The sequence below is a fragment of the Mytilus trossulus genome, chromosome 2 (assembly GCF_036588685.1).
Source record: "Mytilus trossulus isolate FHL-02 chromosome 2, PNRI_Mtr1.1.1.hap1, whole genome shotgun sequence".
NCBI classification, from domain to species: domain Eukaryota; kingdom Metazoa; phylum Mollusca; class Bivalvia; order Mytilida; family Mytilidae; genus Mytilus; species Mytilus trossulus.
The window spans coordinates 72,933,644-72,960,572 of NC_086374.1; the positions used below are offsets into that span (position 1 = coordinate 72,933,644).

Genomic DNA, 26,929 nt, shown 5'->3' on the forward strand with positions numbered 1-26,929 from the left:
TTAAAACAGGCCACTAAAGACGACAGGTAATATACTTATGCAAAGGGTAGTTTATATTTTCATAATCTGAATTATAATTTGTATTCTATTGTCCGTCAGAGAGCATTTCTCATTTATAGCGATATCGTTTAATATCTAAACTTTAGAAGTTTTTAGAAGGTTTGTAGACAGATTTTTGCATTTTCAATTGACGAACATAGCATTGTCAAAGGATGGTATAGTTTTTTTTTTATTGATTTTCAAATTTTTTGTTTATCAACAAAAAGTCTATGGAAATGTCCTTTAACAGTAAAAAAAAGTGTAACTATTTATCATGTTTATCAAGATGGTGCCCTGGGTAATTCTTCATTAATACAAAATATATGTGTACCTTCAAATAAGATGTTAATTTGCCTATTTAGCTTTTTCATGTTTTTTTAGTAATTCCTTATATTCCAAACTTTATATTGATATGATAATTTACAGTGTTACGCCGGGGGACAAACCTCCACATTCATTGTTATTGTTTGGGGTTAATGAGGTTATTCTGTTAATGTAAGTTGTATCTGTAAAAAAAATTAATGTCAAACGAATTGCCTTATTGATATAAAAATTCATTTGAAAAAGATTTTGTTTATATCTTTAATAACAGGTCTACCTTGGTATATACATATGATTTGACTTTGATGTCTTATTAGTATCTTTGCTGTTTATTATCTTATCCTTTACATAAACACATATAGTAAAGGCTTTAAATTTTAGCACACATTTACATGATTTAGTCAAATTACCTTTGGGATATTTAAATTGTCTCCCTTTAATCAAATAGGAATTCCCACTGAAAACGAAAGTAGCCGGTTGTCAAAACAAGAAAGACAAAGTTAAAAAAAAAACCCAGTTTCTAAGGTAAGTTACCAGGTTACGTAAAAAATTGGGAAAGATTTCAATTTGAACGGTTGTTTATGAAACTCTGTAGCTACTTTATACGATATGTTTATATCTACAAATACAATACAATAGATGCACATACGTTTTCATTACTTTTAAATATATACACCTTTTTTTCAATATATGCACACATATTTTTTTCAATATACATATATATAGTCTACTTGACATCCACATTCTTTTTCTATTCGTGCACAGAGTTTACTTTCTAAGATATCTTTTTTATACATGCACATACAAGTTTATAATAAGATGTGCAGATTCTATGACCAATTGATCTTTGGAGAAAATTCTTCTAGCTTTTCCAAGAACACTTCTACAACTGAACAGGAATTGTAATATGTAGGTAAAATTAGATAACTAAACATTGAATACAAAATGCAGTGCCAAAAAATAGGTATCGACAGGATATAGGATCATACGTGTACATACGTGTAGCGTCAAACATTAAAAGTTTTGTTTGAATTCATTTAGAATAAAATCAATGTACTTTACATGGTAATCATAAATACAATTTCAAGGATCTTGTTAATTTCGAGCGTCACTGATGAGTCTTTTTTAGACGAAACGCGCGTATGGCGTATTTACAAAATTTAGCCCTGGTATCTGTTGCCTCTCTTTTAAAACTTTTGCAACCATATCCTCCTCTGAAACCGCTAAATCCAATTTCGATCAACCTTGGTATGTATGATCTTTGGGGGTTTTGTGGACCTGAAAGCTTAAGAAAAAACCAAACCTGCCACCTATGGTATAAATTGGTATGTAACCTTAAACTGCCTATAAGTTTATATTGAATCCCTCGAAACAACAATTTTGTAGATTAGAGATTACGTTATCGACGCGAAAAACTGTTGTTACCATAACCCTCAAAAACAATCCAAACCTTCCTTTAGTTATTTTAGTGGTATTGAACCTTCTTGTAAAATGTCATAGCGATCCATTTACGTGAACATACGCTATTATCCAGAAAAAAACCAAATGTGTCTTCGGACGACGACGACGACGACGATGATATCATAGCATTATACGAACCCATAAAAATGTTTGCGGTCGGATTTAAAAGCATTACAAATTGTACTTACAGGTCAAATTGACACAAAAATACGATTTAAAAGTAAGTCTCTGATAATTCGAAGATTTCAGCACTTAAATAATTTCCAAAAGTTAGATAAATGAACAGGAGTCATTGTTATAACAAAGAAGGACTGACCATTAAGATTTTTAAACATCCGTGTTATTTCTTTTTATCTAGTTATGGTCTATAAAAATATTAGACAATTACTGCAATTTTATCCTAAGAATTTATATTTAACAGATGTGGCAAAAATGATTTGCTAGAAGGAGGTCACTCTAATTGTGAGATATTGAGATTTAACATCATCATCAAATCTTCTTCTTTTTCTAAAGACCGATTTTTTTTCTGCTAGATCGTTATTCTAAGATAATATAGCAGACATGACATTGTAAGGTTAACACTCTCATTTAAAGAAAATGCAGATGTTTTAAATATAATGTTTTAGGGAAGAAATGCCAGGAGATGAATGTTATTGATGTCTTTATTTAATTGAAATTTCTTAAAGAACATTTGAGATTAAAGACAGCCGCCAAAATACTTCAAATGCAAATCTTATGTATCTATATTCTTTCAGTATGGCGAACAGTGAAATATTTGATGGTTGTAAGTGTGGTAACGAAGATATAAAAGCCGAATACTGGTGCAGTGACTGCAGTGAACGTGTATGTAAGACATGCGCCAGAGTTCATGAAAGGATGTTCCCTCCTCACAAAGTAATACCAATGAAAGAGATACAACAAGTCAGTTCTTCACTACTTAAAGTTTCCAGGAACTGTGAGAATCATCCTGATCGAAAGCTTGCACTGTTCTGTTGTCAACATGACCAAGTGATCTGCGATTCATGTGTACCTGTATCACATCAGAATTGTAAGCCTATCATTACAATTAAAAACGCTGCTAGAGGCGTTAAAGATGGCACAGCTATTTCTGACGTAGAGAGAAGAATGGACAATCTTAGCAAAGTTATAGACACCATGCTAGGTAAAACTGAGATTGCACTTGACGATTTGAAGAAAAGTCGAAACAATATCAAAAAAAGAGTGTCGGATATCAAGCAGAAAGTTATTGCTCATTTACATAAGATAGAAGCAGATATACATAAAGAAATTGATAACAAGTATAAATACTGTAATGACACGGTATCCAGAAATAAAAATAGCGTTACATCTAGCTCTGACTCGCTGTCTTCATGGAAAAGAGATCTTAAATCACTAAAGCAACACTCATCTGAAATCCATTTATTTCAGGCAGTAAAGTTTCTAGATGTGAAAACCCATCAAAAAGAATTGGAAATCAGAAAAATTCAAGCAGCGACTGTCCCTATACTAACATATCATCCTTCAGAGTATGAGTCGAACATGAAGAAATTAATCCCAGACTTGGGTACAATAAGAGTAGACACTGTCTCAGTACCAATGCCTGTACTAGATATCGACCAACAAGGTCAATTTCTTGTTAGAGAAAAAAGAAAATTGTCCTTGACACATTACTTCAATACATCGGCATTAAGTGCTGCTGAAGTAAGAATTACTAGGTGTTGTTTTATTCCTGGAGAACGGTTACTCCTTTGTCATAAATCAAAAAGAAAACTGTATGTTTGTAAACTTGATGGATCCAAATCCAAAGTAATAAATTTAGATTATGATGCAAAACGTCTTAACTTGTATGACAACAACCATGCTTTAGTATCTTTAGGTAATAGAGGTATCCAACTTATTGATGTGAAAAAAATAAAGCCCCGTGGGATTATAGAAGTGGGTGGAAATTGTATTGGTATCACTAGTGTGAAGGAGAAGATCTGGGTGAACAACCAAGACAACACTCTTGTCAATATAGATATCAATGGTAAAGTTCTCAATACAATACCAATTCAAACAACATTTGATCCTTATAATATATGTAGTAACAAAGATGGTGATGTCATCTACTGTACAGACTTCTCTGGTGATGAAGTCTACGTCGTTACATCGGATGGAAAAGAACGTGAGATATACAGTGGTCCTGATCTGAGAGGTGCTCGTGGTGTGGCTGTAGATGACCGTGGGGATGTGTATATAGCAGGATTTATATCAAGCAACATACATAGATTATCTAACGGCGGACATGATATCGTCCTGACAGTAGACGACGGTATCAATCAACCTACAGATTTATCTTACAATTGTGAAACGAACGAACTGTTAGTTATAAACTACGATGGTAAAGTTGTCAGTATTTATAAAATACAATGAACACTGGCTAAGGACCGCTGGGTGTTTAGAATTGTTTGAATTGACGATTATCATTAGACAATAAAAAATTTTTTTTTGTATTTTAATGAAATATTTGCTATAAATATATCATAATACAGAATTTAAAAATGTTGCATGTTACTTTTATTTTCTGCTTTACTCTGGATTTGTTTCAATATTTAAAAATATGACACAACAATTTTAAAATAACTTTACTTTTTATTTTACTAGGACAAGCAGTTTAGTTTAGGGAATACAACTTCAAGATCGTAATTGTCAGTTGGTAGTATAAGAACTTTTTTGACAATATTTTACCTTTCCCAGTGTAAGTCCATAATGAGTAGAGATTGGGAGTACATAGATAAAAAACATATTATTTCAGGTCTTTTCATTTCGAAATTCGCGCATCTGATCCCTATCATTTTTGAGTCCGTCGTCTGTTATTTACTAGATACAAGTTATTCTCTCAAACCTGCTCACCCATTACAAAACTTGGTAAAATCCTTTTTATTTTCACATTCAAATTTTATTTAAAAGTCAGAATCAGATCAGTAATACAGGAAGGCAAAAGGAAAATTAAGATACTGAAACCATATTGGAATGAGAATCGCAAAGTGCATTGGGATAAAACCTGCGAACACGAAAAAAAATATGGCTAAAAGGGAATGGATGTGGTACGAAAACGAAATGTGTGCGAGAACGATTTCTTACATTGAGAAATCATTCAATTAACTTCAAAGAAAGGAAAAACTAAGTTATCAAATACGCCAAAAACAAGAGCTGGTTAATCCTTCGACAGAGAAAACCACAAGACATTTGGAAGAAAGTTTACAGATTAAGAAAAGCTAATGACAGACGTTCTTCAGTACCAATGAAATTATTAATATCAGAAGGTGATGTGAGTAAAGATGTAAAAAGAGTATACAATACATGGAAACGAAAGTTTATTCAATGTTAGTGAGTGTAAGTAAGACATTCTATGTATTGGCCAAAGAATCTAGAAAAATTGTATAACAGATCAGTCAGGAAACGAATGAGACATTTTAAACAAGTGAAACTGCGAGCTACTGCTCACTGATGATACCCCCGCCGCAAGTGGATAATATTAATAGTGTAAAAATATGCAAGTGTTCGGTAAACAGGAAGTTGTCGAGTGATCAATCTGAAAACGCATCACACGGTATAGCTAACTTATATAAATCCTGAAACCAAATTTCAGAAATCCTTGTATTGTAGTTCCTGAGAAAAATGTGACGAAAATTTTCAACTTGGCTATCATGTGTAAAATCATACAAGTTTTCGATAAACAAGAAGTTGTCAAGTGATCAATCTGAAAACGCATCACATGGTATAGCTGACTTAGATAAATCCTGAAACCAAATTTCAGAAATCCTTGTATTGTAGTTCCTGAGAAAAATGTGACAAAAATTTTCAACTTGCCTATCATATGTAAAATCATACAAGTGTTCGATAAACAGGAAGTTGTCAAGTGATCAATCTGAAAACGCATCACACGGTATAGCTGACTTACATAAACCCTGAATCCAAATTTCAGAAATCCTTGTATTGTAGTTCCGGAGAAAAATGTGACGAAAGTTTTCATGGGACGGACTGACGGACGGACTGACGGACAGACAGAGGTAAAACAGTATACCCCCCACTTTTTTAAAGCGGGGGTATAATAATGATATTATAATGATGATATCCCGACATTGTGTTATTGTACTCTGGTCAATTTGCGTATTCTTGTCTTTATTTTTGGCTGATATGCTTGGTTTATGTGCCATTTTGTGTTTCTTTGTTTGTTTTTATAGTGATTAAGATTATAACACAATGTTGACTGCTGTATCCCTATTTTTGACATTTATGTTTATGTCTGTTCGTTTTGTTCACGCATCAATGTCTATACAATGAATTATATGCGACTGTCACAAAAGTGAGAGGTTTATCTAGCTCTAAAACCAGGTTTAGTGGCCAGTTTTATATCATAAAATTGAGAATGGAAATGGGGAGTGTGTCAAAGAGACAACAATCCGATCATATAAAAAACAACAACAGAAGGCCACCAACAGGTCTTCAATGTATCGAGAAATTATAGTTCGTTTCTGTGTGTGTTACATTTTAATGTTGTGTTTCTGTTGTGTCGTAGTTCTCTTATATTTGATGCGTTTCCCTCAGTTTTAGTTTTTAAGTCGGATTTGTATTTTCTCTATCGATTTATGTGTTTCGTACAGCGGTATACTACTGTTGCCTTTTATTAATCCACCACTTTCTTCATACGACCAAGACAGGAATATGACAGTTGTTATCAATTCGTTTGGTGTGTTTGAGCTTTTGATTTTGCCATTAGATTAGACACTTTCTTTTTTGAATTTTTCTCGGAGTTCAGTACTATTGTGATTTTACTTCTTACTAACAATGACGTTAAGAAGGCAGCTTCTACTTTGGGTGGTGATTTTCCTTAGACATCATTTAACTTCACGGAGGGTGTGATTATTTGTCTGAGTCAAAATATGTCGACACTACCAATCAATTTTTTCTTCTTCAACTTTGACACTGTAAGGTTTTGGAGAAATCTAGATTAAAAATATTTCTTTTTTCGTCTGATTGATCACAAGATTTTTTTTCTTCATCAAACTGGGGATTAGAATTGTTTTTAGGAAAAAATATTAAACCCCTCCCCCCCCCCCTTTTTACGAAGTTTTGAATTGATGTTCCCTTAATTAACGTCGATTGTCTGTTTCACTTACAAAAGTCGGTATTTCCTACCGGCTTCCTATAGCAATAAAAACTTATCACCCGACATAACCTATAGTGCTTGTAGTGGTGTTAAATACCAACACCTAATCAACCATTTGAACAAGAAATAAAATTTAATTAAAATCTAACATATCACATATCAATTCACATATCAATAAATTATAAACTTAAAACAATTAAGGTATAAAATGTAAAATAAAATTGTCAAAGGTTGAAGAATTATATATCTGCTATCTGCAGTTTTGTTTAGAACTCTATCGCATCTCCTGAAAAGAAAGTGTTATTATATCAAAATTACGTTTATTTGACTGAGAACATTATTTTATTACTATAACCATTACTTTCTATTTAATTCACATACAAAAGACGGTAAAAAAACTCAATAAGCTGTCGTTAAAGGAAAGTCAACGGTTTCATCATTCCAACTTTGCAATTTTTAAATTGTATGGTCTTGTATGTTGTAACTCGGTAATCTTAAAATTCCAAAATTGTTATTCGAACTATCTTCATTGTTTTTCCTTTATGTATGGCTACATGGTGCATTTATGATCTGTACTTTCTTGTTCCCTTATCTTAGTCTAACAACTGTCAGGGAAAAATCAAAAGAGCAGTAGAACAAACATTTGGAATATAAAAAGGAGGTTTAATCGTTTACACGATAGCTTCAAAACAACAACAAAATCAGTCTATAAAATATATAACATACTGTACTATTTCACATGAAATTAAAGCTAATTACATTGATATCGCTATAAATATAAATATTTAGGGAATTGCTATTGAAGATTGTAGGATTAATAGAGAATAATACATGGCAAAATCCGTATCATATGGCGTATCATCCCGAGATACCAATATCAGCCAGAGGGACTTTAGGCCCGAGGGATGATATTGGACGAGGGTGATACGGCATGTGAAACGGATTTTGCCATGTTGTATACGCTTTATCATATATTTCAACAGGAGAGTATATATGAACTACTTTCTGATTCCTAGCACCTGGGTAACCTTCATTTCTGCTTTTAGATATAAGAAGATGTGGTGTGAGTGCCAATGAGACAACTCTCCATCCAAATAACAATTTAAAAATTAAACCATTATAGGTTAAAGTACGGCCTTCAACACGGAGCCTTGGCTCACACCGAACAACAAGCTATAAAGGGCCCCAAAATTACTAGTGTAAAACCATTCAAACGGGAAAACCAACGGTCTAATCTATATAAACAAAACGAGAAACGAGAAACACGTATATATTACATAAACAAACGACAACTACTGTACATCAGATTCCTGACTTGTTATAAAAGCTTTAAACGAACTGCTCGAATTCCCATCCAAAGCATATGGGTTACCTTACTATTCGTGTGCTGTTGATTTAAAAAAAAAATTGTATGGGATTTCATATATTTTTTTTCATAGATGCATTTCTTATGTCAGAAATATGAAAACTCGACGTGTGTGACGTCATATTCCAAACAATGACGTAATTATTTAAATTGCATGTGTCGCACCCGAATGACCATTCATTTAGGACCCATTTTGAGGGGGAATGGGGGAAGTCTGAAAAAGCTTGCATAAATTAAAACGGAGTATATGTAAAAATGAAAAACAAATAGTAGGGGTGTGCTAAAGGTGCGATGAAGGTTAGGAGTGTGATAAAGGGTGTGATAAAGGGTATGATAAAGGATGCGCATTAAAGTTGTGCGATACGGATTAAACAGCAGGCTATTTATCAAATATTCAAAACTACTGTATTTACTACTAAAAAGCTTGCATAATTTAAAACGGAGTATATGTAAAAATGAAAAACAAATAGTAGGGGTGTGCTAAAGGTGCGATAAAGGTTAGGAGTGTGATAAAGGGTGTGATAAAGGGTATGATAAAGGGTGCGCATTAAAGTTGTGCGATACGGATTAAACAGCAGGCTATTTATCAAATATTCAAAACTACTGTATTTACTACTAAAAAGCTTGCATAAATTAAAACGGAGTATATGTTAAAATGAAAAACAAACAGTAGGGGTGTGCTAAAGGTGCGATAAAGGTTAGGAGTGTGATAAAGGGTGTGATAAAGGGTATGATAAAGGGTGTGCATTACAGTTGTGCGATACGGATTAAACAGCAGGCTATTTATCAAATATTCAAAACTACTGTATTTACTACTAAATATATGATAAACGTTAATATCAACACAAAGTTTTATGGCGCTGGGGCCTGCATGGTATCTTTGATGAGTTGCTTAGACAAAATACTGTTATTTTCAAATCAGTATTATGTCAATTAGACATCCCAATTTACCAAGTCTTAAAACAATGATATATTGAGCTTTGGTCCTAGCCATGATGACTTACTTGATTTGAGACCATAAGCTCTACTAAAATATTTTGTTGGAATACATCCATTTCTATCTCCAGGACTAAGAATCACTCCATTCTCAGACTTGTAAAATTTTATTCCATCTGAAACAACATTATATTCAATGGTAACACTTCAGTTATTGTTATTGTTTTAATGGGTATAAGTTGATCAAATGAAATCATTCTAGAACTTTTTTTAAATTACATAACTAAAAGATCTAAAGGCTATGAAAAATAAACACAGTGTAAGTGACTATTTAGAGTTTGTGCTATCCGGCATTCAGTGACTGGCTATCAATTGTATTCAGATATTGTGAAACCAAATAAATTAAGCATACCTCTAAGAGCTTTCCCAATGTCTATTTCAATGGCCATGTCACACTTAGCAGGCATACCTAAAATTGGCAAGCATTTTTTTTTATAAATAACTCAAAGTAAGTCAAATGTATTTTCTAGAACTACGAAAATTTTATCTTACATTTCTTGACACAAGAATTTTCTTTCTTACATTTCCTGAATAGACGGTGTATAAGACTAAGGGCTCCAAGGAGCCTGTGTCGCTCACCTGATATTTTTATTAAAAATTTATACAAACTCCTGCTTTAGTTTCAGGGCAGATAGATCTTGACCTGATAAACAATTTTACCCATATCAGATTCGTTCTAAATACTTTGTTTTCAGAGATATAAGCCAAAATCTACATTTTACCCCTTTGTTCTATTTTAGCCGTGACGGCTATCTTGGTTGACAGGCGGGGTCATTGGACAATTTTTTTAAACTAGATACCCCAATGATGAGTGTAACCAAGGTTGGTTAAATTTGACACAGTTGTTTCAGAGGTGAAGATTTTTGTAAAAGTTAACGACCACGGACGACAAACGCCAAGTGATGTGAAAAGCCCACTTGGCCCTTTAGGCCATGTGAGCTAAAAGTGGAGATGGAAAGGTGGTGTATTCGATTTAATTCTTATGAAGATGAACATTAAATGTACTAGCAAAATGATTATCCCAGTCCAATACGACCGGAAATGAGCATATAACGTATTCTGCCTCTAATCTCTTACTTTTCTACATTTGATATACATTCATATTTGTGTCATTTTATTTTGTGGGCATAAACATTACAAAATATACAGTTTCTCTTTCCATCGTCTCTAACAGCTTGGTGAAGCACTTGATGCCGACACACGATCCTTTCAAGCGTTTTCTTTGTTTCTCCTTAAGTGCATTTAAAATAAAAGAAAAGGCGGATGATATCAAAGGGAAGACAAGACAAATAAGTCATCAAACCGCTACATAGAAAACAAACGACTGGACAATAAGAATCCCACTCAAAACCGGGGTTGATTCGATTTCCCCTATGTTTCCAATGTTTTCTGTTGTCAGCTGCATTTTGAAATGTAAACTCCAAACCTCCGTTCAACAAATTTTGTAAAAGTTTCTGCTTTGCCCACTTTCATTATTTAGAAATAAAAAGTGGTTATTGTTATTGAAAGATCTATTGAAATTTAAGAGATTTGATACAGAAAAATGTATCAAAGTGACATATTTTGTTTATGAATTTGATATACCGTGGCCATGATATATTTCGATAAAAAAAATCAGCAACAATAGAATAACACAGGTACATTCAAAACCGGGGTTATGTCAATAACCAAAATTATGAAGACTTAATTTAAATACGCAAACGAGATATCATGTGTCATAACAAAATTTAAAACTATCAGAGTTTTTATAAACGTTTCTTAAACAACTTGGGTTATCTCGCTTTGAAATGTCCAATATTCTTGAACATGGAACATGTATGTGTCGTTTTAAAATACATACCACTCATAGCACCATGTTCAGAGGGAGCGAAATGAATATGGTCCCTGTTCATGCGACTTATACCCTGTAAATATAATTATAAACTTATTGCTAAAGGTAGATGTTATCTTCTAACGAATAACATATAACTTGTATGAAAAACCAATCAAAAATCAATTCAACAAAGTTCAAACCTCAATTAAAAGTTCCGAACTATGAATTGTTCATTTCATATAAACTGATTTGTTACTGGAATGCTGACTTTATCTTGATATTCAGAATAACACATTTATCTCAAAGTGAAGGCGTCATAATTTAATATGTCAATGTGGACTGATGTTCTGTCAATCTGATTCGAATACATAAGGTTCCGGTGTCAAAGCTTTGGTGCTAAGTTTGAAGCATGATCTCAAAATCTGTATTTCTTTCATTATAATTGGGTTTTTTTATTTTGCCTTTCAACCGCCATACACATACACACTTAAAAGTGAATGAAAGGAGAGAGAAAACAAACGGAAAACTTAAAACAAAATTAATTTGAGTTGAAAAGGAACTTTTCTTGTCCAAATCAAAAGTATGTTCCACCGAGTATACCTTTTAGGTACAATGTATATCGTGGGTTACATATTGGACCACTACAACCATAATTGTTTTAGGTGCATATTTGATCTAAATCAGAAAAATATCAAAAATACATACAAAATAAACAATAGAAATCAGTACTATATGTATATGATACCGGTATAACACATTTGCATTTTTGTTCACTTTTTGAGTGCACCATGAATGCATATACCCAAAATAAACTCATCTGCATGTTTGTCTACTTGTTTATTAGTTGATATATAAAACTTATATCTGACACACGTAAAAACACTTTTACTTTATATGTGTCATTTCCTGAAATTATTTACAAACGACAACAAATCAATAAGCAGGCGAAAGAATGAGGAGGACACACCTAAAGAGATGAGGTCGTTATTCAATAAAATAACACAAAAGAAGAGTGCATCATGGGATGGCTTGCTGTCCCACACTCCCTCGGACAGCCCAGTACATCTTTTAGTGAGTGAATTTACTATTTTATTCGTATCTTACATTTAATTTCACACTATCTCATTTGTTGTATATAAAGTTCACTGACACTTCAAGTAAATTCAAGATCATATTCACCACAAAGTATAACGCGACATTTTGCACTATCATTGGGTACAGGGGCGGATCAACCAACTTTTAAAAGAGGGGGGTTCCACAACTCTAGGATATAAAGGGGATCTTACCATATGTTCCTCTTGAAAAGCATTGAGTGTAAAAAAAAAAAAAAAGGTTTCCACCCACGGACCCACCACCAACCTTTTGAATCCGCCACTGGGTTACAACTTGAATCCAATCTACTCGACAATTAGATGTGATATTTCCCCCCTCCCCTGTTGAAGATGCTACCGAGACTTAAGATGAAGAATTGCATTTAAAGCGCTGTTCCGTTGATTCACATTATCCCAAGTTCGCGCTTGGTCACGTTTTGTGTCATAAATTACTTCATCATATCGGTATCTTTTTTTCCGTGACTGACAGACGCATCACTTGGCATAACTTTATCAAATGAAGAACAAAGATTAGTGCAATTCAATTGTATCATAGTCGGCTAAATATGTACTTCCAAATACTCACCGTTTTTCGGATACTGTCCATATTCCGTTCCCTGGTTCCATGAAGAACGACCCTTGCTTGACTTGAATGAATGATTGGCTCTAATTCTGGATCAGAAAGCTACGACAGAAAAATTAGATTTTGGCAAAGGAGTAGGTCCGGTAAGGACCGATTTTGGCCTCAAATTTTAGTTTCATCTGACAAAAGATTTTGACCACTTTTTAAACACTTAAGTGTCTACTTCATATGATTCAATTAATTTATGTGAAAGATTTTAACTTATTCAGTCATTAAAAACTAAAGCTAAAATATGAAAAATCTACCAAACATGCGAAAAAATGTCACTTTTCAGATGGTTTTTGTCAAAAACGAAAGTGGCCGCATCCGTGTTCATCCTCAATCTTTATATATGTTATGTACTATCATAAAATACAACTTCCATTTCAATATTTTGGATGAACGCGGCCACTTTCGTTTTCCACGGAAACCGTCTAAAATTTAAGTAAAATGCTGGAATTGTGAAGATTTCAGTAATTTAGCATGACTTAAGGGTGTGAGTACCCAATATATGTATATTGTATTGACAAAAACAGCCCATTTTTATGTAGCAGAACCATACTTCTATCCAGTAAATAACTAAAAGTTTACACTATAACAATTTTGTAAAATTGCTATATTTTGGGGCCAAAAGGGGTCTTAATGAACCTACTCCTTTTCAGTATTCCATTGAACACGAAATCTTATTAAAATAAGATTATCTGATTGCATACGAGTACTGTCACCAAAAAGAATTTCATTCATAATATATATAAGTGGAACAAATATACGTTGGCAATTGTACAGAGTAGAGAACTGTATTTCAATAAGATTGACAGAACCCTGTGTCACTGCTTCGCTCCGTTTACTGACGTCAGTGTAAAATGGTGATGTTGACCGATGTCAAAAACTTCGTCCTTGTTTCAGTCCAGTTGTCATAAAATAGGGGGGAATACAAGAAGCATTCAGACGTACTCATCAGTTACTATAGTTCTTGATCACGAGGAAGCTTCTGTTCGAGATCTAACATGAATGATCGAAAAAATTATTAATTTCGAAAATTGAACCCACTGTAAATGTTAACAGCAAAATACGGAAAACAAGACAATAAATTCAAACGTATGCCCTAAATGATTTAATAGCTTCCGTACAAGAATATGTATGAAGGTTCGACAAACTCAAAAACTGTTAAAGGCCTAAGAAATTAAGCAATTAAGTCCATTTATCAAAAAAAAAGACTAAACAGAATCATATAAAAATATAAGTTTTCTAAATATGCTTTCACTTGAAAATGCATCCAAAAGATTCTGTTCAATTTTTATAAAATGTCACGAAGATGACACAAAATTCAACGAAGGTTTACAATTGTATGATGTCTAAAATAAGTTTTATCTTTAGACTTAATTTACTTGTTTTAAATCAAAGCAAAAACAAATTTATTTGTCAGAAACACGGATACCATATGAAAAAAAAATGTTTTAAATATTTTCAGGGGCGGATCTAGTCATCTTAAAAGGGGTTCCACGAATGAAATGGGGTTTCCAACCATATGTCCCGATTGAAAAGCATCGGTCGCCCAAAAAAGGGGGGTTTAAATCCCTAGAACCACCATCCCCCTGGATCCGCCACTGCTTTTACTCCAAATGCGGTCATGGGAAAGCTTAATTCTGTCCAAGTTTTATGGAATAAAACCATTCTTTTTTCTTTCACTTTTAAGTATATTTAGAAACAGAATATTATATTTTAACGAATGTTTTTATACGAACATGCCACATTGTAGAACGGAAGAACATTTTGTGGTGTTGCTATCTCAATAACGTATATATATACAGATGGGTGTTCGAAATATATATACAACTCTTCAAAACATCAACCCAACAATGTTAGATCTGTAAATTTGCTTTCGCAAATTTTTGGTTCTTCCCTCGCCGGGATTCGAACCCATGCTACTGTGATATCGTGGCACCAAATCGCCTGCACTGCAGCCGTCCCGCTAGACCACACGACCACCTGGGCTCTCAAAAAAAGAGCTTTCGGTGGGCATGTGTTACCTTTCCACGTCAGTTTTAATCTAGCGGCGTACTACAGTACATGATATATAAGGCATGAAGATGTTATTGTTACAGATCAGCTAAATTATCTATAGTAAAGGATCCTACAAAGCAATGTAAGATACAGTCACAGAAAATAATTATATTCATAAGTACGTCTGAGTCAGTGACAACCCTACAACAGATGTATCCATCGGATCGCCATCAATGATGGTGATACATGGCTGTGTACATAATGTATATACAACTCGTCTAAACATCAACCCAACAATGTTAGATCTGTAAATTTGCTTTCGCAAATTTTTGGTTCTTCCCTCGCCGGGATTCGAACCCATGCTACTGTGATATCGTGGCACCAAATCGCCTGCACTGCAGCCGTCCCGCTAGACCACACGACCACCTGGGCTCTCAAAAAAAGAGCTTTCGGTGGGCATGTGTTACCTTTCCACGTCAGTTTTAATCTAGCGGCGTACTACAGTACATGATATATAAGGCATGAAGATGTTATTGTTACAGATCAGCTAAATTATCTATAGTAAAGGATCCTACAAAGCAATGTAAGATACAGTCACAGAAAATAATTATATTCATAAGTACGTCTGAGTCAGTGACAACCCTACAACAGATGTATCCATCGGATCGCCATCAATGATGGTGATACATGGCTGTGTACTTAATGTATATACAACTCGTCTAAACATCAACCCAACAATGTTAGATCTGTAAATTTGCTTTCGCAAATTTTTGGTTCTTCCCTCGCCGGGATTCGAACCCATGCTACTGTGATATCGTGGCACCAAATCGCCTGCACTGCAGCCGTCCCGCTAGACCACACGACCACCTGGGCTCTCAAAAAAAAGAGCTTTCGGTGGGCATGTGTTACCTTTCCACGTCAGTTTTAATCTAGCGGCGTACTACAGTACATGATATAAGGCATGAACCCATATGCTACTGTGATATCGTGGCACCAAATCGCCTGCACTGCAGCCGTCCCGCTAGACCACACGACCACCTGGGCTCTCAAAAAAAGAGCTTTCGGTGGGCATGTGTTACCTTTCCACGTCAGTTTTAATCTAGCGGCGTACTACAGTACATGATATAAGGCATGAACCCATGCTACTGTGATATCGTGGCACCAAATCGCCTGCACTGCAGCCGTCCCGCTAGACCACACGACCACCTGGGCTCTCAAAAAAAAGAGCTTTCGGTGGGCATGTGTTACCTTTCCACGTCAGTTTTAATCTAGCGGCGTACTACAGTACATGATATAAGGCATGAACCCATGCTACTGTGATATCGTGGCACCAAATCGCCTGCACTGCAGCCGTCCTATATATCCTGCTTCTCCTTTCGTTAAATGTCGTCTAAAAATAACGTACACAAGTGAAGCCATATAAAGTATTGTAAAATTCTGTCTTAATCTTAAAAGAATCTCCAATTTATACAAGCTTGCCTTCAAACTATGTCCTTGTGTTGCTTTGACTTGAAGTTGTCCTCCGTTTCCTCGTTTGGCAAACCTCCCTTTATTATCCCTATCTACTAGTCGTTCTATGTCATCCTCGTCAAAACTATTGAAGTATGGGAGTTTAAGTATGTCATCAACATTTGCATATCCTTCTGTAATGAAATTAATTAAACGAAAAATACACAATCAGAATCAGGTCCGATTATCCAATACATGCAAATGATGAACGATATATATAGTACGTGCAATCAAGGATTTGTATAGTTAGTAACTATACAAAAATCCTTGGTGCAATTGACAATTAATTGTTACATTTTAAAAGCACAACGCGCGTTATCACCTTGTATATAAGAATTGTTGATTGATCTTCAAACTTCTTATTGGATCTACCGCTGATCTGTCATACCTGGTACATTTGTTTGCACCTGTCCTAATGAAATGGGGAAAAAAATATCAAAGTTTTAAAATCCAGCCATTTTTAAGTCAGGCCTGTGTTTATTGGGATTATACCATTGGTTTTCTTGTTTAAAATGTTTTACATATCCAGTATTTAGACCTATAATGGTTTATTTCTACAAATTGCGACTTTGATAAAGAGTTGTCTCATCGGCACTCCTATTTCATATTCTTATATAATCTAGCTACGGAGGAAGTGGTCTAGAACAAAAGTACGCGGAGACTAGAATAAAAAAAAATGCATATTATTCATATCTATATTGTTTTAAATCTTCTCATACATGTGTTTGTTGGATGTGTTTTGTATTCCAATCATGGTGTGTCGCCATTCTCTCAGATTCAGCACAAATAAATTTTTTTCTAAATACACGATGTCACAAACAAGGTTGCTTATATATTCAGAGGTTTCTGACTTGAATACCGGTATATCGCCTCGGCTTATTTTCCTGTTCAAACGCCGGTATGGCAAATAACCCATTCCTCAAGTGGTAAACGTCTAGGCTTTTATTTTTAAGATTGAATCAAAAGCACCTTTCTTTAAAGATTGACATCACTTGAATTTGAAATAAGCTACATGCATGTGTAAATTGTGTTGTTGTTCATATCTCCTATCAACAGTAACGGTATATTAAAGGTTAAGAGAACAAAAGCACAAAATTCATGGTATATTCCAATAAAATTCAATGTCTTCATATTTGTTAGTGTGCGAGGGTAAACTCTCCAAACAGTGCCAACCCTCACATTTGCTGTAAAATTCCAAATAATCATGTTCTTCATTCCCTTATTCCTAGGTGGCTGTAAATTAATATCCACGCAGAAGGTGCTAGGTGTAAATGCTTGTAATATTTGTTAACTTAATTTCAACATATTTATTCACGGAAAGTGGATTTGGAAACAAGTTTTGCAACTTGTATCAATCCCTTTCCACTTTGTAATAATTGTTGCATTGTATGCGTAAAAGAAACTGACTATTTGTTAAACCGGTATTAATCTCTTCATACTTTCTGCCGAGTCTCGGCAAATGCTCAAAGAGAAGTAGAAATGCTAAAGGGTATCGGCAACCGCGAAACTCGATATGCTCCGCTACAAGAAATGACTAGGATATAGAAATATGGACATCCTTGGTCCCCTAGCCTTGGTCATGTTGGTCTTGCTAATTTTATAAGATTTATTGTAAATTTCAGTGATCTTGCCCTGAAATAAATGAGTCGACCGTTTGCCACAGAACGTTTAGCAATCGATAGCTACTAATTGCAACTCATAGCAAATCTGATCACGGCAAAATAATCGTTTGGTACTCATTAAGCTAGTTTTCAGAGGCGGATTTAGGGGTGGGGTGGACAACTCGATGTCCGGGTCCCCTTTTACATGTATTTACTTGTAAGGTTACTGCATAGACTGCTTTTCCGCAAGTTACAAATCCCACTCAGAATATCAGAACGATGTCTTACCGGTGGCAACCAGCTTTTTTCCGAATCATGAATTCTTATTCCCTATAAGTATCTGTTTTGAAACTGCATTTTGATTGATTTATTGCAGTGTTTTAAGAAGCTTCACTTATGTAAAATGTGAAAAAAACTCGAAAAAACGGCATGTAAAACCCCTGTTCACGGAACGGATATTTTTTTTAATCAGCTGACAGATCTAAGGTAACAAAAGTAATATTCAAGGTGGTAGCTTTTTCTTACAAGAAATACATTCTTGAAAGATTTAAAAAAAATAAAAAATAATAAAAAGCTACCTGCTGGACTAAGGGAGATAACCAAATGTTGCTTTCATCAAATAAAATGACAATAACTTACCCTGCGTGAGGAGTAACCCTCTGGTCCTAGCATCATGTCTTAACAATTTGACCAGAGCTTTAGATAATTGCACATTACAAGCCATACCGTAAGGTCTAATCACATTGTGTTTGTGATTAATTTTTTTCTTCCCTAGCCTCACTGAGTCTACTTGTCTACTTTCGTTTTTCTAAATAATTGGTATCACTAAAATCGAATTATAATTAAAATATCCCACAAACTAAATTTTAAAAAACTAGTTATTAAAACGAAAAGACACCGAAATTATGTAGATAAAGCCCTTCGAAACGGTTTCGGAAGTGTCCTTTGTGGTTTGCGGAAAATGACACTTCAGACAAAACGAAAATGAAAGTTAATCAAAACTGAAAACGAGACTCGAAACATTTTACTCATCTTTCGATGACGTCACACTTTGTTGACACATTCGCCATTTTCGCAGAAGCTAGACTAGACAGCATCACGGATTTTCTTAAAATATAAAAGGTTTAAAGCAGATTCTTTTTTCTGAAACAATAAATATCATACAGTAAGTAGTAAATTCATTTAATCTGGTCTACATTGGAACATTCACGCACCATGCCTATGCCCTGGCTCTGCAACTGAAGCTGCAATATCAATATGCAATGAATTTTTACTGGAACAACCCCCAATTCTTAATCCAGTGTAGATGAATTGCAGCCCCATCTCATTTACAACATGCTTATTAAGTTAAATAGCCTCATTGGTTCTGGTCAAAATACTTTAATAGTGATATTTTTCTTTTATTATAATACTGAATATGAGTTAGAGTTACTCCCCTTTGACCTCCTTTTTGCCATTTTTGGAGTGACAACATGTATTTTCCTTTTTGACTAACAAAATAAGAAGGATCAATGTAAACTGATAGGCGATCAACTTGTACCTTAGCTTTTTGGTAACAAAGGGATGGTTATTCTCAGATACGGACATCTTGGCATTTACATTTTTCAGAGGGTGATGCCTACATGTACAGGAAAAACTCTAGATTTTTCATCTACATGTATTTGAAGGTGATTACTGATTTTTTAAATTGCCGATTTTTTTTAACCAGAGGTTATTGTATGTTAAAAATCTAATTGGAGATATAATATAGTGTCTTTTACAATATTAAAAGAGTAAAATTACTATATATTCCAATGGTAATGATAAATATCAATTAAATTAATTTGTATTAAAGTCCATGGAAAATCTAGAGGATTCTTATCCGCATCACCTCTCAACATTGTTTACATAACACAAATGCTTATCATTGATTGGTCAATTACATGTTGTGATGTCACTGCAGATCTGAGAATGACCACTGGCATAAAAATGTACAAAAAATCTTCAAGAACATACATTACACATGTTACACAAACAGACAAACATGAGTCTTTCTCCCAAATTATGATTATGAGTCCAAATATGAATTATGGATTATATTTTTTTACCTTAAAGCAACAAAGGTGTTAACCCTTTCAACGCTATACACGGCATATGCCACGATGACATACGCCGTCCGCCACTGCTATTCGCGGCATATGCCGCGATGACAACGGATTTTTCATAAGGACTCTTAAACCATTCGGTTTTCCTTTCGGGTCCTCTCTAATTTTTCCTTGTATGAATCGAGGATATGCAAGGACTTGAAATCCCGGCAATTTTTATTGTAAAATCATGCAGTAGAAGGAAAATCGAAGGAAAATAAAAACAAATATTTTGACAAATGCAAATGGCGGAAATCGGAAACGAAGCTGTAAATATGGAAATATTTCAGCATTTCTATGGCGAAACCGATGACGAGGATTAGTTAAAAGGTTTCTTGTTATCTCAATGTGTTTATTACATTCAATTCGTGTGGGAAATATGATTTGATCGATCATTACGAGACGTAGAAAAAGGGGGGAAAACGGAGGTTGACTGAAAATTTGAGGACGGAGCCACTGATTTGTGCCATGATTACATAATACGTTGTGTATGGTGCAATACGCTACGGAATCGAGCAATTGGTGTCTTCTTTATTATATGGCTGATAAAAAAACAAAATAGATGAAGACGAAAAGTAGTTTTTATTCAAAATTCAACACAAATGTAACAAATTACACCTTTTACCTGTTAATTACCTGAAAATGCAGGTAACCTGATAAAAATTTTACTGAAATAACTGCCTAACATTACAGTTCATACTCTCCTGAGCATTTTTCATGCAATAACTTTTTCTGTATCTCTTACAATAAAAAAGATACAGCAGTCTGAAAAGGAATATACTGTTCTAATGAATGAACACCAAAAAAATTCAGCAGCAGCAGCCATTTTTCTATTTTTTTGTGTAGCGTTGAAAGGGTTAAAGCAAAAAAAATATAATAGCTAGCCGTTCTAGACTTCAAAACTATTTGGACTACATGTACAATATTATACATTGTACATTGTATATGGAGAAGACAGAACTAAGTTGAAAAACTTGTGTCTATAAATAGTCTAATACATTTGTTTGGAACAATAAAATTATGTTTAAACTATATTGTATATGCATCTTTCAAGCTGAAGATTATGTTTTGAACATGTCCTCACAATGATCATGATGAATAAAATAGAAAAGGCAAACATCAGTGCTTAAAACGCAACATAGAAAACTAAAGACTGAGCAACACAAACCCCACCTGCATTCAAAACAGAGACACTGACAGTGTTTTAGCTAGGATTTGAAAAGGGCAGGGTGCTAGTTAGAAAAAGGGCAATCTTATGCGTGAATGTCATTGAAAAAAGGCAAGGTTGGCAAAAAAGCGGTCATACTAGTATTGACCATGCCAGTGGTAAATACCGGTATTTACCGGGAAATACTGGCAAATACTGGGAAATACCGGCAAATACTGGTCAATTGAAATTTTTAGTGGTCATTACTATAAAAACCACTATCTACTTGGTCAACTATAATTACAATTGATAATTAATTTGTATAGAAATTGTTCAAATCATTTTTAATGCTTTTGTTTCTATTTTAAATTCAAACAGGGATCTACAATGATTAATGTGTACATAATATTATAGTTAAAGGATAAAAACTATTTGTCCCTACTTTAAATTTTCATTTCCAGCATGAAGAAGGTTTTTATCTCACAGTTAAATATTTATAGACAGGAAATATTTTATTGTTTAAGGGAGTCTTCATATATCAATTTTATTACTTTCAACCCATGTACTGTCAACTTTTATTGGTGGCTGTTGTTTTAGTAATTAAATTTTCACACCTAGCAATGCCAGGTGATAGGTAAAAAGACCCATGTAACTTCATTTACCTGTAGTTTTATTTACCTTTAATTTTAATTACCTGTAAAATCATACATTTTGAATAAAAATATTTTGATTTAAACATGCTGAAATAAAATATAAATTTTTATATATATATATATATTTAAAATCAATTTTAAATCAGTAAGAATAAGTGATTCGAATGAATAAAGCATATCAAATTCATTGATTTTAAAAGCTGACACATTATATTTGACTTTTTATCAAGATTTTTCTTCAATTAATAGTAGAAACAACCATGAAAATTTCAATTGACCAGTATTTGCCAGTATTGACCACTTGGGGAGTATTGTCCGGGACGGTAAATACCACTGGTAAATACCGGGGGTGGTATTTACCGCTTAACCTTGAAAAAAGGGCATAGATTTATATTGTTGAAAAAAAGGGTTATTATTTTAGTCTTATAATTAATTAGCATATAACTTTATTATGCATTGTACATATTGAAACATCAATTTTCAGTTTAAATGGAACTATGTAATTTAATTCTCTTTTTATATAGTTCATTTCATAAATCTATAGACATATTCTGAAAAAAAGGGTTATTATTTTAGTCTTATAATTAATTAGCATATAACTTTATTATGCATTGTACATATTGAAACATCAATTTTCAGTTTAAATGGAACTATGTAATTTAATTCTCTTTTTATATAGTTCATTTCATAAATCTATAGACATATTGGGAAACTTTTATAGCAATTGTCACCACACCAGTCTGCCGATGAACCATACAAATGGAAGTTTTTAATGACCTTGACTGGCTATACAGCCCTTGCACGGTCGGTCTTCTCTTAGTTTGTGTCCGCTCTTCATTGCACTTGATAGATCAATTAATGGAAGTAAAGATGCAAATTATAATCTGAAGGTTCCATTGCCAATTTTTGCCAGGGAGGGATCCATAAACAAATTTAATAGGTTATGGCTCATGTGTTGTTTCCCACTTTGGTTTGTTATGTACATGTATCTATAATACTAAAATTACGAGGTCCAATTTGTCAGCCGTCATCACGTAAAATCGATGAATCAAAGAATTCAACTTTAAAATAACTAATATAGTACAATAGTGTGGCCCATTTGTTTCCCACGTAATTAATTTTGCCAATATTTAAGAAGTTCCGAATCGAATCCGACACCGATACCAATAGTTTATTCACCTGTTACCTATTACATGTACCTTATCTGTTCGTTCCGCATCTGACAAGGGCACCACCAAACGGTGTATTTAGAATTTTGCTGTATACTGTTGAGTAAATAATACTCCATTCCAGGCCCTTTTGTTTTCCAAATTATTAATATTACCAATAATTGATAGGTTCAAGGTCGACGGGTTCAAACAGAAAGATTTTGAAAGCAGAGAAAACTGTGCATCTTATAATCAACATGACTTTATCAGATGACAATACCAATACTGAAATAAGGCATACGCATAGTTATATACTTTAATTCAGTCATGGACCCGGGATATCACGGGTGTGTTCTAGTGTTTATAATAAAATTCAGAAACCAGTACTGGAAATTAGCTGCGGTTACATGTACATCTGATTACCAATGCAAAAAACATGGCGACAAAGGCATTTCACAGGCTGTATTTCCATCGGTCATTAATCCGCTAAGAGCAATTAAAATACATGAAATGCTGGTCATGCTTTCTTTTTGACAATCAGGGCTGACTGATGAATTTGTGAAATTTGACCTTGCAAGATAGCGACAAAGAGAAATAACTTCCTTAGCATTCAAAATATATGTTTAAATTGTATTATAATCTGTATTAGACAGGCTTTCTACATTCATCAAAAGGACAGACTAATACGCGAGAGACAGTCACTCACACATTTATTCAGAGACTTGCAATTGTTCATCTGACTGACATAAAATCAGCAATCTGTAAATTCAAGAAAACTACTAGTTTTCCATGAAACCATTTCTGAAATTTCTTCTACATGTTCATTTGCATATCAAATATTTATTATGAATATTATATATATACATCCAGGCCTTTCAATTGTAGCCATTTAGTTGTATCATATCTTTTTGTTGTGAAAGCAAGACATACATGTACATATATGTACATCATATACATGTACATGTACATGTTAATGTAGTGATACTACAATGTGTTGTTTGCAGCTGCATCAACATTTAAGTTCTTTCTGTTGTTCTAGGTTTTTATCTTTCATTAACTTTCGTCTTATTTTGATAAGAATAATCACAAGAATAAGACAAAAAAAGAGCTTGTAAATAGTCTAAAATTATCATAGATAAGGCATCTATTGTACATGTACAAAATGTACAAATGTAGCTACAGTAACATATATATAGACAAAATAATTGAGAACCCATAAAAAGTGTGCTGCCCTCCATTGGCACCTTGCCCCAATTTCTAGATGGACCACAGCAACTCTAATGTTTATAAATGTACATATCAATGCACACAGTGCCTTATGTTAAACTGAAATTGGCTATTTTAGAAATGTCTTACAAAAATGTACTAAATGTATTGTACATTGTACATTTTTGTAAGTTGGCTATGGTTGTTTTTTCAAATGTAATCAATGTATGTATCTTATCTTACAATTTATAAAATCTTGTACATATCAAGCTGTGCTATTTGTTTTTATCATTCATTTGGTAGTTAAGTTTACTAGATATTAATAAATATTAAAGTGTACTTCTAGATCTGGTTTTTAAGCTGGAATAAGATTTCTAAATAATTTGCCTCAAGATTCAAGAAATCAAGTTTAATGGTGTTATTAAGTTTTTGCCTTCTTTTAAATGTTTACAGTTGTACAGATACCTATTCCTAGGATGGACTAGGAAATGTGCCCATTTCAATTAGGTAGTGTGGGTAAGAAAGTTATACATGTACATGTATCTACCCACAATATTTATATCTATTAGCAATATTAATCTGCAACCTTTCTCTTGTTTTTGTTGATGTTTACTTTCTGTCACAAAATAAGTTTTTGCTTGCAACTGATTTTTGAGATTCCCTTTGTATTCTTTAAATGGGAACATTGCATTGGGAGTTTTGTAGGCGACCCTTTGAACTGAGGTAGGTCTGATTTAAAAGAAACGGACCTCTAAATAGAACTAGACTAGATTAGTACTGTACAGTTTTCTTGAAAGTAAAGTAGCTGGTGATCATGATCAATAGCAAATTTAAAATGTAACTTTTAGTGACACATGTTGAGCATAATGGAGTCCCTATAATTATTTTATAAATTTCTTTTGAACTATATATAGCTACGTTTAAGTATACTATGATACTACTACTAGTTATGAGGCTGACAATTGAAAAAACCTGTATAAGTAATGCACTAGCTAGATATATAGGTACTGTTAGCAATAATAGTCAGTCCCCTTTCACTCGTTTCTGCTGTTCATTTTTGAAAAAAAAATGCGAAAAATTTAATTAAAAATGTTAAACATTAGAAATAGAGAAATCAATAAAGTATCATTGTGAAATTGCCTCACGCTGGCTCTTTATTATCAAATAAATACTATTTCATTGCCTTGGTTGACTGATTTAGGAAATGGATCTTATAATAAAGTTATATTCACAATTTGTCTGACAGACACATTGATTTAATGTTAATTAAGGTTAAATGCCTTCTAGCCCTTTTTTTTCCGTGTATTTCATTATTACGATTTCATTTTCATTGCACATGGGACATCAGATGAAAGAAACTTGCTAGCTTTTGTGCTGGCTTTATTGGACTTGTGCTTGCCAGTGTTTGTAATTAAAAACATCAGATATTGATCCAGTACAAAAAAGTAAACATTGAAAGTGTCTGTTTTTGTTTTGGATGTAACACTTCGTAATGAAAAAGGTGTTGACTTCATAATCAAAAACATTTCTGCTATTTTAAGAACAATCATGCTGAGACTAAAAGCTTGATTGTTTTTAGATGAGTTTAGATGTGGTACCAACTGCTATAAATGTGAAATTTATAAATTCTCTGATCTTTATTATCTGTAAGGTGGATGGTATAGATTAGTATCGTCTTTTCTAATTTATATTTATTTAAAAGTGAATAATATTTTCATTGGTTCTTATTAATTCTTGCCAATAGCATTACTTCAAAAGAGGATTTAATTTTCTACCTGTTTATGAAAATATGAACTACTGATGTACATTGTAACCATGTGCTGTGATAATTATATTGCTGTAATAATAAGTGGAAAAGCCTACATGTAGTTTGGAAACGAAGAGTTAAATTTAGTGTTGAAATAATAACTGTCGGTCCACATTTGAAAGAAAAGACAATAACAAAAAACTGTGACATTTTGTATGATAACAGATGGCCATGGTTAAAGAACTGAGGCTGGATACAGATTGATTTTTGTGATGTTTTAGTCCGAAATGAAATGTCAAGGAATAACAAAGTGTAACATTTTATAACCTGACATTATTCATGATTAGTTGGACATCAGATATTATACATTTTAGCCAAAGTAATGAGATTTGACATCTAGGATCTTTTTCATTTGTGACCAGACTGATGAGATGTGACATTTATAATTTGAGAATGATGTTAAGATAGAACAAGGTTATTATAGGATGCCTCCATCTCTCAGACGGTCACGATCTCAGGTAGGTTTTTGTTTGTTAGGAAGATCATAAGCAATTAACCGTTTTGAACTAATTAAATGTAGTATTGTCTAAATACACATGTACATGTATAAACATTATTTTTTCTTCAAAATTTTCATCAGGCCTAATATTAAAACTGTTTATATCTGAACAAATTTTCTCAACTGCAATATGATAGTGCAAAGAGTTGTTGTACATTTTCTTTTTACATTACTTCATGTACTTAGGCATGTAATTTAACAAAAAATGTTCTAAAACTGATATAATATTTCAATTATCAGTCCTCAAAATAAGCACATGATACACAGGACATGTCCTGTAAAGATATATTTGGTCTTCAACTTTTGTTGATTTTTTTGTTAATTTTGTAATGGATACCTTTAGGAAAATCCAGTCCTGTAAATGCCAAACT

At 33.4% G+C, this 26,929-nt stretch overlaps 3 protein-coding genes across 5 annotated transcripts in view; 2 read left to right on the plus strand and 1 right to left on the minus strand.

Annotated features, from left to right (window-relative positions):
• The first annotated feature begins 776 nt into the window (after positions 1-776).
• Positions 777-4,311, plus strand: LOC134707949 (uncharacterized). The gene is made up of 2 exons (XM_063568125.1): positions 777-885; positions 2,577-4,311. The coding sequence occupies exon 2, from the start codon at positions 2,578-2,580 to the stop codon at positions 4,231-4,233; it is 1,656 nt and encodes a 551-aa protein (XP_063424195.1). The 5' UTR covers positions 777-885; position 2,577; the 3' UTR covers positions 4,234-4,311.
• A 2,782-nt stretch (positions 4,312-7,093) lies between these two features.
• LOC134707951 (tRNA 2'-phosphotransferase 1-like) lies at positions 7,094-18,970 on the minus strand. The gene is made up of 7 exons (XM_063568134.1): positions 18,615-18,970; positions 16,345-16,508; positions 12,826-12,924; positions 11,176-11,239; positions 9,688-9,744; positions 9,344-9,451; positions 7,094-7,259 (listed from the first exon to the last, which is right to left on the minus strand). The coding sequence occupies exons 1-7, from the start codon at positions 18,697-18,699 to the stop codon at positions 7,240-7,242; spliced, it is 597 nt and encodes a 198-aa protein (XP_063424204.1). The 5' UTR covers positions 18,700-18,970; the 3' UTR covers positions 7,094-7,239.
• The window catches only part of LOC134707950 (ras-specific guanine nucleotide-releasing factor RalGPS2-like), a 53,446-nt gene continuing 38,590 nt past the window's right edge, over positions 12,074-26,929 (plus strand). Inside the window, exon 1 of one of the 3 annotated variants that reach the window (XM_063568126.1) lies at positions 12,074-12,219. In XM_063568126.1, coding sequence (XP_063424196.1) covers positions 12,124-12,219 — 96 coding nt within the window. In that variant the 5' untranslated portion in view covers positions 12,074-12,123. Of the gene's footprint in view, positions 12,220-19,001; positions 19,141-26,362; positions 26,518-26,929 lie in introns of those variants that run through there. The other 2 variants (XM_063568131.1, XM_063568128.1) reach the window with 2 other exon arrangements.

Excerpts from the sequence above, each read along its gene's own strand:
- LOC134707951 (XM_063568134.1), bottom strand. The coding sequence starts at position 18,699 with ATGGCTTGTAATGTGCAATTATCTAAAGCTCTGGTCAAATTGTTAAGA. Across the intron at positions 12,925-16,344 it reads CACAAGGACATAGTTTGAAG|CTTTCTGATCCAGAATTAGA; the intron begins GCAAGCTTGTAT and ends TTTCTGTCGTAG. Across the intron at positions 7,260-9,343 it reads AGCTTATGGTCTCAAATCAA|GAGATGCGATAGAGTTCTAA; the intron begins GTAAGTCATCAT and ends CTTTCTTTTCAG.
- LOC134707949 (XM_063568125.1), top strand. The coding sequence starts at position 2,578 with ATGGCGAACAGTGAAATATTTGATGGTTGTAAGTGTGGTAACGAAGAT.